The sequence below is a fragment of the Ranitomeya variabilis genome, chromosome 1 (assembly GCF_051348905.1).
Source record: "Ranitomeya variabilis isolate aRanVar5 chromosome 1, aRanVar5.hap1, whole genome shotgun sequence".
Classification (NCBI taxonomy): domain Eukaryota; kingdom Metazoa; phylum Chordata; class Amphibia; order Anura; family Dendrobatidae; genus Ranitomeya; species Ranitomeya variabilis.
Genome location: NC_135232.1, coordinates 642,000,076 through 642,015,038, shown reverse-complemented (window position 1 = coordinate 642,015,038; position 14,963 = coordinate 642,000,076). Strand labels below are relative to the sequence as shown.

The following is a 14,963-nucleotide window of genomic DNA, read 5'->3' as shown; positions in this document are numbered from 1 at the left end:
ATCAAATTCCACAGCTAGAATACTGCTGATGATTTAGTATTATCTGTTCAAATAAACTGCTGAAATGTTACTTTATTTAAGTGTTTCCTAAATGTAAATAGCATAGATTGGGGTTTCGGGAACTGAAGTCCCAGCAATATTGTTGGTACAGGTAGGGGCTCTGTATATCTGTACATACTGTAACTGTGTCTTTATTTTAGGAAATGTTATCCCTTGCAAAAGTTCCTGCTGCTTCGTCAGGGAGTGGACCTCAAGTTCAACAACCTCCTCCATCTAATAGGTATGTACGCTTATTTCTTGACCAGTCAAGACTAATGACAGTGCTAGGTAGTAGTGATGAGCGATGTTATCTGAGCATGCTCGGGTGCTAACAGAGTGTCTTCAGAGTGCTCGAAAAATATGTTTGAGTCCCCACGCTCAAAACTTGGAGGGAATGCCTAGCAAACCAGCAATCCTAATCCCTGCATGTGTTGTGGCTGTTGAACACCCGTGAGACATGCAGCCGTGGGGACTTGAACATATTTTTCAAGCACGCAGAAGACACTTTGTTAGCACCCGAGCATTCTTGGATAATACCTTATCAGAGAACGTTCCCTCATCACTACTAGACAGCTGAGGGATAAGGGTACACCTTCAATGGCAATTTAAAAAAAAAAAAATCACTAAATTGCATGTATTTTTGGCATAAAGTAAGTTTTTGCGAGTGCCTTTTTATTGAAAAATTGGCACCATTTGCCTTGTATAGGCTCTGTGTTGCGCTGTCAGTGAGCTCATTCTGAAGGGGGATCTTTTAACTCTTCCTTCTTCTAACCTCCACTCAGCTGATTTGACATCAGGATTCGGGGTACCCTTCATGTGGTCATAAATCAGCTAAGAGGATCTCATCAGAAGGAAGGTAAGAGTCATAAACTCACCTTAGAACTAACTCACTGACAGATTCACATTTAAAGGGGTTTTCCACAGGATAGGAGGTAACTTGATGATCAGTCAGGATTTAACCACTAGGACTTGTAGCGGTCATCAGAATAAGGAACTTTTATTCCCATTCGCATGGAGCAGCAGCATACATGTTCTGCCATCGATCCATTAATTCTCCATAGGGTTCTTTCCCTAGATCTGATAGATGAATGGAGCAGCAGTTGGGCATCCCCCCTCCCGTTCCATTTTGTCACGGGAATAAAATAATTCCCGACACCCCCAATTCAGTAAGTTATCACCTATTCTGTGGATAGCTGATACCAGATAATCCCTTTAACTCGTTCTGCATAGACAGACTTTAGAATGCAAACTGTACACAACAGTTTGAACAAAACCCAATTGCAAAAATTATTTTACATATATTTATTCAAACAAAATGACCCCGAAAGTGTCCATCTCCTTTAGAGCTTTTTAACCATAGGCTGACTGAGAAATACAAGTTAATTCCTGTTCATACACTACATTTTGTCTTGCCTCGATAAAATTTTGAAAATGCCTGAAAAGCTCTACTAGATCTTTAAAACCTTAATTAAAAACAGTTTAGACTTCACTTCTGTTTTTTTCATTGAAAAAAATGTAGAAAATTGTGAAATTTCAGAGACTTTTCATTATTTCTTACCAAGTGCCCTCTATAAAGCGTTGAAGTAACTCAATATACTTCTTTATCTCGGTGAATTTTTGTACATATAAACTGACATTAATACACATTTGCTTGGAGCACTGCCAGGGCTGTGGAGTTGGTAAGCCAAACCTCCGACTCCTCAATTTCCATGACTCCACCACTCCGACTCCACAGCCCTGGTCACTGAGCTGTAGTAACAGGCACAGCTGCATGTGCAGAATACCCAAAATGAGTTATTCCACAAGAAATAGTACCAGCACTCTCATCACAATTATTCCCGTATTATTATTTATTATGCTTTACTTATATAGTGCCATCATATTCCGCAGCGCTTTACAGACATCATCATCACTGTCCCCATTGGAGCTCACAATCTAAACTCTCTCAGTATGTCTTTGGACTACATCCGTGGTACTCAGCATTATTGATATGAAGAGTTCAAAGAGAAAGAGTCAATATTTCCAAATAGAAAGAAGTAAATTTGGCACTCGCCAGTATGGAAAATGTTATTCCAATACCATTAAAATACAGCGAGGAAGCGTGTGGAATATTTTACTCACACACAACAGCCGTTTCATTCTTAAAGGGAATCTGTGAGCAAGTCTTTGCTATTTCATCTTAGAGCAGCATAAAATAGATCAAGAGACACCGAATTCAGTAATGTGTCACTTATTAGGCTGTGTGTTGTCGTTTCAATACAATCAGTGTTTTATCCACAGGAGATTATAAATGCCTGAAAAGGTCTCACATGCAGGCTAGAGTAGGTAATCTGTTTAACCACGCCTTCACCACTGATTGGCTGCTTACTGACAATGTACAGTGTACACAGCAAGCTGCCAATCAGTGGTTTGGGCAGGGTTATATAGAGCTCAGCATTCTGCTACATTTACAGATTACATAGCAAAACCCTAGAATCAGAGAATGGTAAGAGTTGGAAGGGACCTCCAGGGTCATCGTGTACAACCCCTGCTCAATACAGGATTCACTAAACCATCTCAGACAGATGTCTGTCCAGCCTCTGTTTGAAGACTTCCATTGAACTCACCACCTCTCGTGGCAGCCTGTTCCACTCATTGATCACTCTTACTGTCATAAAGCTTTTTCTAATATCTAATCTGTATCTTCTCCATTTTTTTCTGCTGCATCACACTGTCGACTCATGTGCAGTCTGTGATCTATTAGTATACCCAAGTCTTCTTCACATGTGCTGTTGCTTAGTTCTATTCCTCCCATTTGGTAGATGTCAGCATGTAGACCTGCTGACAGATTTCCTATAACACGCTTTTCTTCCTGAATATCCCTCCATCTATACATTTTTTTTTAAACGTAATAAGCAGGTTAACAACATCTTAATGATTAAAAACATATGAGCAGTACATATGTAAAAACAAAGGCAAGAAGAAGCGTAAATTGGAATAGATACTAGAATCGTTATATCTTATTGAAAATTTAGTCTAAATTTTCAGTCCTAATGGTTCTGGTGCATCAGTATGAATTATCTAAAGTTCTTCTCTTAGAAACATTAGTTTCTCCCAGCTTCGTAGAAAAGGGTGAGTAGGGGTGGGATAGGGGCTTGGCGGGGGCTTGGTGACACAGCTTGTCTAACTCATAACAAGCTGTAGTGGTCCTTACTAGTGATGAGCGAATATACTCATTACTCGAGATTTCTCAAGCATGCTCGGGGGTCCTCCGAGTATTTTTTAGTGCTCGGAGTTTTAGTTTTTCTTGCCGCAGCTGAATGATTTACATCTGTTAGCCAGCATAAGTACATGTGGGGGTTGCCTGGTTGCTAGGTAATCCCCACATGTAATCAAACTGGCTAACAGATGAAAATCATTCAGCTGCAGCAAGAAAAACTAAAACACCGAGCACTAAAAATACTCGGAGGACCCCCGAGCATGCTCGGGAAATCTCGCGTAACAAGTATATTCGCTCATCACTAGTCCAGAAAACTTATTACAATTGAGAACTTGAGTCCGATTTCTGGCATGCCGCATGGAACATTCCTCAGTAGTGATGAGCAAATGTGCTCGGATAAGCTTTTATCTGGTCACGCTCGGGTGCTAACCGAATATCTTCGGCGTGCTCAAATAATATGTTCGAGTCCCCGCACCTGCATGTCTCGCGGCTGTTCGACAGCCGCAAAACATGCATGGATTGCCTAAAAAACATGTGAGCCCATCGAAGATACTCGGTTAGCACCTGAGCATACCCAGATAACACCTCATCCGAGCACGTTCACTCAAGTCATCACTATTCCTCAGACAACCATTAATAATCTCATCGACAGCAGCCAAGGCGAGTAGGTGTGGGGATTTCTGCGTGTCGCGCTCATGCTCCATACTGAATAAATAGAGATATTTTTCAGTAGCTAACTTTGATAGCTTGATTTGTTTTTTACATTTCCTACTGAGAATTTTAGGCAACGTTCACATGCTGAGTATTTGTTGACTTTTTTAGCTCAGTATTTGTAAGCCAAAACCAGGAGTGGGTGAAAAATACAGAAGTGGTGACGTGTTTCTGTTAGGGTATGTGTCCACGTTCAGGAAACGCTGCGTTTTTGACGCAGCGCTGATCCGCAGCGTCAAAAACGCAGCGTCCAGATGTTACAGCATAGTGGAGGGGATTTAATGAAATCCCGTCTCCACTGTGCAGGAAAAAACACATGCGTTTTTCCCGCGAAAACGCACATGCGGTGCGTTTTTTAAGAACGCAGCATGTTGCTACAATGAGCAAAACACGCAGGAACACCGCAGGTGACCTGCCAGTGACCTCAGGTGCATTTTTGGTCAGGATTTTATGCAAGTAAAAGCCTGAAGCAAAACTGAACGTGGACACATACTCTTATACTTTTTCCTCTGATTGTTCCACTCCTGGTTTTGGCTTACAAATACTGAGGTAAAATACTGACCAAATACTGAACGTGTGAATGTGGCCAGAGTCACACTAGCATATAGCATACCTTAAGAGAGCATCAGATGCGATATGCTAATGACCCTCTGCTCCTGCTCTGCTGTGACCGTGAGCCAAGTGTCACGCTACTGTGCTCCGATCCTCTCACATTACAGGACTGGATCACAGCTGCGGAGGAAACGGAGAAAGTAATTTCTCCATCTCCTTTGCCGTCGGTGTCGGCGTATATCACACTGCACTCTGGTGATATCTTAGTGCAGTACAATGTTTCACACTCACTCATAGACTTATTTGGGTACGAGTGAGCTGAGTCTCGCTGCCAATCGCAGCATGCTGCGACTGTTCTCTCATGCCGAATCGGCATGAGAAAATAATCGCAGATCTGAGCTGCCCCATAGTATAACACGAGGCCATGCGATATGTGATGTTTTATAGCACTCGGCCATGTTATATTCCTTGTGACTCTGGCCTTAGGCTACATTCCTACCATTAGTTATTAGGCCTTGTGCACATAGAGTATTTGGTGAGTTTTTTCCTTCGTATTTGTAAGCCAAAGCCAGGAGTGGAACAGTCAGAGGAAAATGTGCAGATTTTTTATATTTAATTGCATTAGATGTGGAAAATCTGCAGGTAAATAACACATGTATTTGTAGTGCATTTCCACTGCGGTAACATAACCCACACAAGAATGAATAAATAATGTTTTATCACAGCCAAATACTATAAAGTATCAAAAACAAAGCCGCTTTATTTAAAAGAGGACACACCAACAAGAGAGTAAAAAATGCTGCATCAAAAATTAAAGAAAAAAAAAACACAATGAAAAAATACAAGTAACCGAATTTTGATAATGTGACGAAATGCTGCAGAAAATCTACAACATCAAATGTCAGAGATCCTGGGTGTAACTACTGCAGGGAGGCTACTCGCCGCAGTAAGGGAACCCAGAGCAGAACGGTGGAGAACTTACCGGGTAGCAAGCAGGACCTGAACCATGTGACAGAAGGGGAGTGGCCAGGAGCATAGCCAGGCGCCGGGTTGCAAAGGAGGAGAACGGCGCCGGAGAGTAGTCAAACATGCTGAGGTCAATAACCGGAAGAAAAGCGAGGTACTGAAGGGTGAGGCAGAAGGATAGTCAGGTGGAAGCCGGAGGTCAGTAAGCCGAGTAAATCAAACGGACCAGATCGAGCATGGAGAGCAAACAAACAACACAGTATGCACACGCACACCAGGGGGTCAGGCACACAGACAGAACGAAAGTATTACTGACAGAGAATCCTAGTCCAGTGTGGGTATAAATATCCCTCCCAGATCCAAAAGGAGGCCACAACAATTAACCCTGAGAGGGCAGGGCATTAACCCTGTCCCAACCATGACATCAAAAACTCGTTGTGGGAACGTAGCCAATTAGTCGTTCCTTTTTTTCTGTGTATGAGAGAAACAGTCCTAGTTTCATCAGATTTTCATCCGAATGTTATCTGAGTTTGGTCTGAGTTCCGTCAGATTTTCGCAGATGAGAACACATTGTCTACCTTCTCCTTTCTAGCAATCCTTGAAAAACGAGCAGCACTCGCATGACCCTTAGACTTGCATTGCCGTTTTTGATGGGACGATTGTATCAATATCTGACTTATCTTTGTGATTTTGCATGGACTGCTGGGTCCACAAGAAAAAAATCAAACATGTGAATGGTCCAACAAACTATACTAGGTATACTTTTTATCTGTGGAAAACATGGATAGAACTCGTTCAGAAAAAATGGACATGTGAATGATCCCTAAATCATCTGTATTTAGCTTTCTTGAAATTCCAGGGTTTTGTGTTTTCCATAACCATGTATATTTACCCATACTGACTCTACATTGTTGCAGCTCCCCACAATGTCATCATTGAGCACGGGACTTAGCAAAAATACACACCCCTCCACCTTTTTTGTCCTTCCTGTCCATTCTAAATGTAGTGTAACTTTCTATGTTTATCATATATCCATGGCTCTCATCAAGCCAGGTTTCTGTATTGCCCACCACATCATAATCTGTGGCTGACTTAAGAGTCCTCATTACATTCATCTTGTTTGCAAGACTTCTTGCATTTACAGCAGACATTTAATACTATTAATTAACACATTTGTCCTAATATACCATTGGTGCGTACCACTTCAAAATACAGGTCCTTCTCAAAAAATTAGCATATAGTGTTAAATTTCATTATTTACCATAATGTAATGATTACAATTAAACTTTCATATATTATAGATTCATTATCCACCAACTGAAATTTGTCAGGTCTTTTATTGTTTTAATACTGATGATTTTGGCCTACAACTCCTGATAACCCAAAAAACCTGTCTCAATAAATTAGCATATTTCAACCGTCCAATCAAATAAAAGTGTTTTTTAATAACAAACAAAAAAACCATCAAATAATAATGTTCAGTTATGTACTCAATACTTGGTCGGGAATCCTTTGGCAGAAATGACTGCTTCAATGCGGCGTGGCATGGAGGCAATCAGCCTGTGACACTGCTGAGATGTTATGGAGGCCCAGGATGCTTCAGTAGCGGCCTTAAGCTCATCCAGAGTGTTGGGTCTTGCGTCTCTCAACTTTCTCTTCACAATATCCCACAGATTCTCTATGGGGTTCAGGTCAGGAGAGTTGGCAGGCCAATTGAGCACAGTAATACCATGGTCAGTAAACCATTTACCAGTGGTTTTGGCACTGTGAGCAGGTGCCAGGAAGCATGAAGTGCTCCAAAATCTCCTGATAGCTAGCTGCATTGACCCTGCCCTTGATGAAACACAGTGGACCAACACCAGCAGCTGACATGGCACCCCACACCATCACTGACTGTGGGTACTTGACACTGGACTTCAGGCATTTTGGCATTTCCTTCTCCCCAGTCTTCCTCCAGACTCTGGCACCTTGATTTCCGAATGACATGCAAAATTTGCTTTCATCAGAAAAAAGTACTTGGGACCACTTAGCAACAGTCCAGTGCTGCTTCTCTGTAGCCCAGGTCAGGCGCTTCTGCCGCTGTTTATGGTTCAAAAGTGGCTTTACCTGGGGAATGCGGCACCTGTAGCCCATTTCCTGCACACGCCTGTGCACGGTGGCTCTGGATGTTTCCACACCAGACTCAGTCCACTGCTTCCTCAGGTTCCCCAAGGTCTGGAATCGGTCCTTCTCCACAATCTTCCTCAGGGTCCGGTCACCTCTTCTCGTTGTACAGCGTTTTCTGCCACATTGTTTCCTTCCAACAGACTTACCATTGAGGTGCCTTGATACAGCACTCTGGGAACAGCCTATTTGTTGAGAAATTTCTTTCTGGGTCTTACCCTCTTGCTTGAGGGTGTCAATGATGGCCTTCTTGACATCTGTCAGGTCGCTAGTCTTACCCATGATGGGGGTTTTGAGTAATGAACCAGGCAGGGAGTTTTTAAAAGCCTCAGGTATCTTTTGCATGTGTTTAGAGTTAATTAGTTGATTCAGAAGATTAGGGTAATAGGTCGTTTAGAGAACCTTTTCTTGATATGCTAATTTATTGAGACAGGTTTTTTGGGTTATCAGGAGTTGTAGGCCAAAATCATCAGTATTAAAACAATAAAAGACCTGACAAATTTCAGTTGGTGGATAATGAATCTATAATATATGAAAGTTTAATTGTAATCATTACATTATGGTAAATAATGAAATTTAACACTATATGCTAATTTTTTGAGAAGGACCTGTACACTGCTCAAAAAAATAAAGGGAAAACTAAAAAACCACATCCTAGATGTCACTGAATGAAATATTCCAGTTGTAAATCTTTATTCATGACATAGTGGAATGTCTTGAGAACAATAAAACCTAAAAATTATCAACGTAAATCACAACTAATATCCCACGGAGGTCTGGAGTTGGAATGATGCTCAAAATCTAAGTGGAAAATGCAGGCTGATCCAAATTCAGTGGAAATGCCTCAACACAAGGAAATGATGCTCGGTAGTGCGTGTGGCCTCCATGTGCCTGTATGACCTCCCTACAATGCCTGGCCATGCTCCTGATGAGGTGGCAGATGGTCTCCTGAGGGATCTCTTCCCAGACCTGGACTGAAGCATCCGCCAACTCTGGTGCAACGTGATGTTGGTGGATGGTGCGAGACATGATGTCCCAGATGTGTTCAATTGGATTCAGGTCTGGGGAACGGGCAGGCCAGTCCATAGCTTCAATGCCTTCATCTTGCAGGAACTGCTGACACACTCCAGCCACATGAGGTCTGGCATTGTCCTGCATTGGGAGGAACCCAGGGCCAACCGCACCAGCATATGGTCTCACAAGGGGTCTGATGATCTCTGTTATGACCCCAGTGGACAGGGTCTCAGAGGAACGTGTAAGTCTGCGAGATTCAAAAATCCAGCTCATAGGGCTGTGGTAACTGGGTTGACCAAATAGCTACTCCTAACGCCAACACTAGAAGTAGCCGGGGATCATGCCTACGGTGATCGCTAGATGACTCGCGCCAGCCGGAGAATCTAACTACCCCTAGGAGAAGAAAACAAAGACCTCTCTTGCCTCCAGAGAAAGGGACCCCAAAGCAAGATACAAGCCCCCCACAAATAATAACGGTGAGGTAAGAGGAAATGACAAACACAGAAATGAACCAGGTTCAGCAAAGAGAGGCCAGCTTACTAATAGCAGAATATAGCAAGATAACTTATCTGGTCAACAAAAACCCTATAAAAATCCACGCTGGAGATTCAAGAACCCCCGAACCGTCTAACGGTCCGGGGGGAGAACACCAGCCCCCTAGAGCTTCCAGCAAAGGTCAGGATACAGATTGGAACAAGCTGGACAAAAATACCAAACAAAACAAAAGCAAAAAGCAAGAAAGCAGACTTAGCTTGAAATACAGGAACCAGGATCATAGGACAAGAGCACAACAGATTAGCTCTGATTTCAACGATGCCAGGCATTGAACTGAAGGTCCAGGGAGCTTATATAGCAACGCCCCTGAACTAACGGCCCAGGTGAGGATATAGGAAAAGACAGAAGCTCCAGAGTCAAATCACTAATGACCACTAGAGGGAGCAAAAAGCAAAATCACAACAGTACCCCCCCCTTAGTGAGGGGTCACCGAACCCTCACCACGACCACCAGGGCGATCAGGACGAGCGGCGTGAAAGGCACGAACTAAATCGGCCGCATGAACATCAGAGGCGACCACCCAGGAATTATCTTCCTGACCATAGCCCTTCCACTTGACCAGGTACTGAAGCCTCCGCCTGGAGAGACGAGAATCCAAGATCTTCTCCACCACGTACTCCAACTCGCCCTCAACCAACACCGGAGCAGGAGGCTCAGCAGAAGGAACCACAGGCACAACGTACCGCCGCAACAAGGACCTATGAAACACGTTGTGGATAGCAAACGACACAGGAAGATCCAGGCGAAAGGATACAGGATTAAGGATTTCCAATATCTTGTAAGGACCAATAAAACGAGGTTTAAATTTGGGAGAGGAAACCTTCATAGGAACAAAGCGGGAAGAAAGCCACACCAAATCCCCAACACGTAGTCGGGGACCCACACCGCGGCGGCGGTTGGCAAAGCGCTGAGCCCTCTCCTGTGACAACTTCAAGTTGTCCACCACAAGATTCCAGATCCGCTGCAACCTATCCACCACAGAATCCACCCCAGGGCAGTCAGAAGGTTCCACATGACCCGAAGAAAAACGAGGGTGGAAACCAGAGTTGCAGAAAAACGGCGAAACCAAGGTGGCGGAACTAGCCCGATTATTAAGGGCAAACTCAGCCAACGGCAAGAAGGTCACCCAATCGTCCTGATCAGCAGAGACAAAACACCTCAAATAAGCCTCCAAAGTCTGATTAGTTCGCTCCGTCTGTCCATTAGTCTGAGGATGGAAAGCAGACGAAAACGACAAGTCAATGCCCATCCTACTACAAAAGGATCGCCAGAATCTGGAAACGAACTGGGATCCTCTGTTTGACACAATATTCTCAGGGATGCCGTGCAAACGAACCACGTTCTGGAAAAACACAGGAACCAGATCGGAAGAGGAAGGCAGCTTAGGCAAAGGAACCAAATGGACCATCTTGGAGAAGCGATCACATATCACCCAGATAACAGACATGCCTTGAGACACCGGAAGATCAGAAATGAAATCCATGGAGATATGTGTCCAAGGTCTCTTAGGGACAGGCAAGGGCAAGAGCAACCCGCTGGCACGAGAACAGCAAGGCTTAGCTCGAGCACAAGTCCCACAGGACTGTACAAATGACCACACATCCCTAGACAAGGAAGGCCACCAAAAGGATCTGGCCACCAGATCTCTGGTGCCAAAAATTCCTGGGTAACCTGCCAACACCGAGGAATGAACCTCGGAAATGACTCTGCTGGTCCACTTATCAGGCACAAACAGTCTGTCAGGTGGACAAGAATCAGGCCTATCAGCCTGAAATCTCTGCAACACACATCGCAGATCAGGAGAAATAGCTGACAAGATAATACCATCCTTAAGAATACCAACAGGTTCAGCGACTCCAGGAGCATCAGGCACAAAGCTCCTGGAAAGAGCATCGGCCTTCACATTTTTTGAACCTGGTAAATACGAGACAACAAAGTCAAAACGGGAGAAAAACAATGACCAGCGGGCCTGTCTAGGATTCAGGCGTTTAGCAGACTCGAGATACATCAGATTTTTGTGATCAGTCAAGACCACCACACGATGCTTAGCACCCTCGAGCCAATGACGCCACTCCTCAAATGCCCATTTCATGGCCAACAACTCCCGATTGCCCACATCATAATTTCGCTCCGCAGGCGAAAACTTCCTAGAGAAAAAGGCGCAAGGTCTCATAACAGAGCAACCAGGGCCTCTCTGCGACAAAACGGCCCCTGCTCCAATCTCTGAAGCATCCACCTCAACCTGAAAGGGAAGCGAGACATCAGGCTGGCACAAAACAGGCGCCGAAGTAAACCGACGTTTCAACTCCTGGAAAGCCTCCACGGCAGCAGGAGCCCAATTAACCACATCGGAGCCCTTCTTGGTCATATCCGTCAAAGGTTTCACAATGCTAGAAAAGTTAGCGATAAAACGACGGTAGAAGTTAGCGAAACCCAAGAACTTCTGAAGACTCTTAACTGACGAGGGCTGAGTCCAATCAAGAATAGCTCGGACCTTGACTGGGTCCATCTCCACAGCAGAAGGGGAAAAAATGAACCCCAAAAAGGGAACCTTCTGTACACCAAAAAGACACTTTGAGCCCTTGACAAACAAAGAATTTTCACGCAAAATTTTAAAGACCATCCTGACCTGCTCCACATGCGAGTCCCAATTATCAGAAAAAAACAGAATATCATCCAGATAAACGATCAAAAATTTATCCAGATAGTTCCGGAAAATGTCATGCATAAAGGACTGAAAAACTGAAGGGGCATTAGAGAGCCCAAAAGGCATCACCAAGTACTCAAAATGACCTTCGGGCGTATTGAATGCGGTTTTCCATTCATCCCCTTGCTTAATGCGCACAAGGTTGTACGCACCACGAAGGTCTATCTTGGTAAACCACTTGGCACCTTTAATCCGGGCAAACAAGTCAGACAACAGCGGCAAAGGATACTGAAATTTGACAGTGATCTTATTTAAAAGCCGATAGTCAATACAAGGCCTCAAAGATCCGTCCTTTTTAGCCACAAAAAAGAATCCCGCACCAAGAGGGGAAGAAGACGGACGGATGTGTCCTTTCTCCAGAGACTCCTTGATATATGAACGCATAGCGGTATGTTCAGGTATCGACAGATTAAAAAGTCTTCCCTTAGGAAATTTACTGCCTGGAATCAAATCTATTGCACAGTCACATTCCCTATGAGGAGGCAATGCACTGGACCTGGACTCGCTAAAGACATCCTGATAATCAGACAAATACTCCGGAACTTCCGAAGGCGTAGAAGAAGCAATAGACACAGGCAGGGAATCCTCATGAATACCACGACAGCCCCAACTAGACACTGACATAGCCTTCCAGTCAAGGACTGGATTATGGGTCTGTAACCATGGCAGCCCCAAAACAACCAAATCATGCATTTTATGTAGAACGAGAAAACGTATCACCTCGCGGTGTTCAGGAGTCATGCACATGGTAACCTGTGTCCAATACTGCGGTTTATTTTCTGCTAATGGCGTAGCATCAATACCCATAAGAGGGATAGGATTTTCTAATGGTTCAAGAATAAAACCACAGCGCTTAGCAAATGAGAGATCCATAAGACTCAGGGCAGCACCTGAATCTACAAACGCCATGACAGGATAAGATGACAGTGAGCAAATCAAAGTTACAGACAGAATAAACTTAGGATGCAAATTACCAACGGTGACAGGACTAACAACCTTAGATATACGTTTAGAGCATGCTGAGATAACATGTGTAGAATCACCACAGTAGTAGCACAAGCCATTCCGGCGTCTATGAATTTTCCTCTCATTTCTAGTCAAGATTCTATCACATTGCATCAAATCAGGTGTCCGTTCAGACAACACCATGAGGGAATTTGCGGTTTTTCTATCACATTGCATCACATCAGGTGTCTGTTCAGACAACAACATGAGGGAATTTGCGGTTTTGCGCTCCCGCAACCGCCGGTCAATTTGAATAGCCAGGGACATGGTATCATTCAGACCTGTGGGAATGGGAAAACCCACCATAACATTCTTAATGGCCTCAGAAAGGCCATTTCTAAAATTAGCGGCCAGTGCACACTCGTTCCAATGTGTCAGCACGGACCATTTCCGAAATTTTTGGCAATACACCTCAGCCTCGTCCTGGCCCTGAGACATAGCCAGCAAGGCTTTCTCTGCCTGAATCTCAAGATTGGGTTCCTCATAAAGTAAACCGAGCGCCAGAAAAAAACGCATCAATATCAGCCAATGCCGGATCTCCTGGCGCCAACGAAAAAGCCCAATCTTGAGGGTCACCCCGTAAGAATGAAATAACAATTTTTACTTGTTGAGCAGAGTCTCCAGACGAACAAGGTTTCAGGGACAAAAACAATTTACAATTATTCCTGAAATTCCTAAACTTAAATCGGTCTCCTGAAAACAGTTCAGGAATCGGAATCTTGGGTTCAGACCTAGGATTTCTGGTAACATAATCTTGTATACCCTGCACACGAGCGGCAAGCTGGTCCACACTTGTAATCAAGGTCTGGACATTCATGTCTGCAGCAAGCTTAAGCCACTCTGAGGTAAAGGGGAAAAGGAAAAAAAAAAAAAAAATGAGAGAGGGAAAAAAAAAAACTCAAAATTGTCTTTCTTATAATCCCACTTCTGCAATGCATTAAACATTTAATACTGGCCTGGCATACTGTTATGACCCCAGTGGACAGGGTCTCAGAGGAACGTGTAAGTCTGCGAGATTCAAAAATCCAGCTCATAGGGCTGTGGTAACTGGGTTGACCAAATAGCTACTCCTAACGCCAACACTAGAAGTAGCCGGGGATCATGCCTACGGTGATCGCTAGATGACTCGCGCCAGCCGGAGAATCTAACTACCCCTAGGAGAAGAAAACAAAGACCTCTCTTGCCTCCAGAGAAAGGGACCCCAAAGCAAGATACAAGCCCCCCACAAATAATAACGGTGAGGTAAGAGGAAATGACAAACACAGAAATGAACCAGGTTCAGCAAAGAGAGGCCAGCTTACTAATAGCAGAATATAGCAAGATAACTTATCTGGTCAACAAAAACCCTATAAAAATCCACGCTGGAGATTCAAGAACCCCCGAACCGTCTAACGGTCCGGGGGGAGAACACCAGCCCCCTAGAGCTTCCAGCAAAGGTCAGGATACAGATTGGAACAAGCTGGACAAAAATACCAAACAAAACAAAAGCAAAAAGCAAGAAAGCAGACTTAGCTTGAAATACAGGAACCAGGATCATAGGACAAGAGCACAACAGATTAGCTCTGATTTCAACGATGCCAGGCATTGAACTGAAGGTCCAGGGAGCTTATATAGCAACGCCCCTGAACTAACGGCCCAGGTGAGGATATAGGAAAAGACAGAAGCTCCAGAGTCAAATCACTAATGACCACTAGAGGGAGCAAAAAGCAAAATCACAACAGATCTCACCTCGGTACCTAATGTCAGTCAGGCAACCCCTGGTGAGCACATGGAGGGCTGTGCGGCCCTCCAAAGAAATGCCACTCCACACCATTACTGACCAACTGCCAAACAGGTCATGCTGAAGGATGTTGCAGGCAGCAGATCGCTCTCCACGGCGTCTCCAGACTCTGTCATGTCTGTCACATGTGCTCAGTGTGAACCTGCTTTCATCTGTGAAGAGCACAGGGCGCCAGTGGAGAATTTGCCAATCCTGGTGTTCTGTGGCAAATGCCAAGCGTCCTGCACAGTGTTGTTCTGTAAGCATAACCCCCATCTGTGGATGTCGTGCAC

At 44.2% G+C, this 14,963-nt stretch overlaps 1 protein-coding gene across 1 annotated transcript in view; it reads left to right on the top strand.

Moving 5' to 3' along the window:
* The window catches only part of LOC143773945 (protein transport protein Sec23A), a 382,144-nt gene that overhangs the window by 94,241 nt on the left and 272,940 nt on the right, over nt 1–14,963 (top strand). Inside the window, exon 6 of the mRNA XM_077261251.1 lies at nt 201–280. Coding sequence (XP_077117366.1) covers nt 201–280 — 80 coding nt within the window. The remainder of the gene's footprint in view (nt 1–200; nt 281–14,963) is intronic.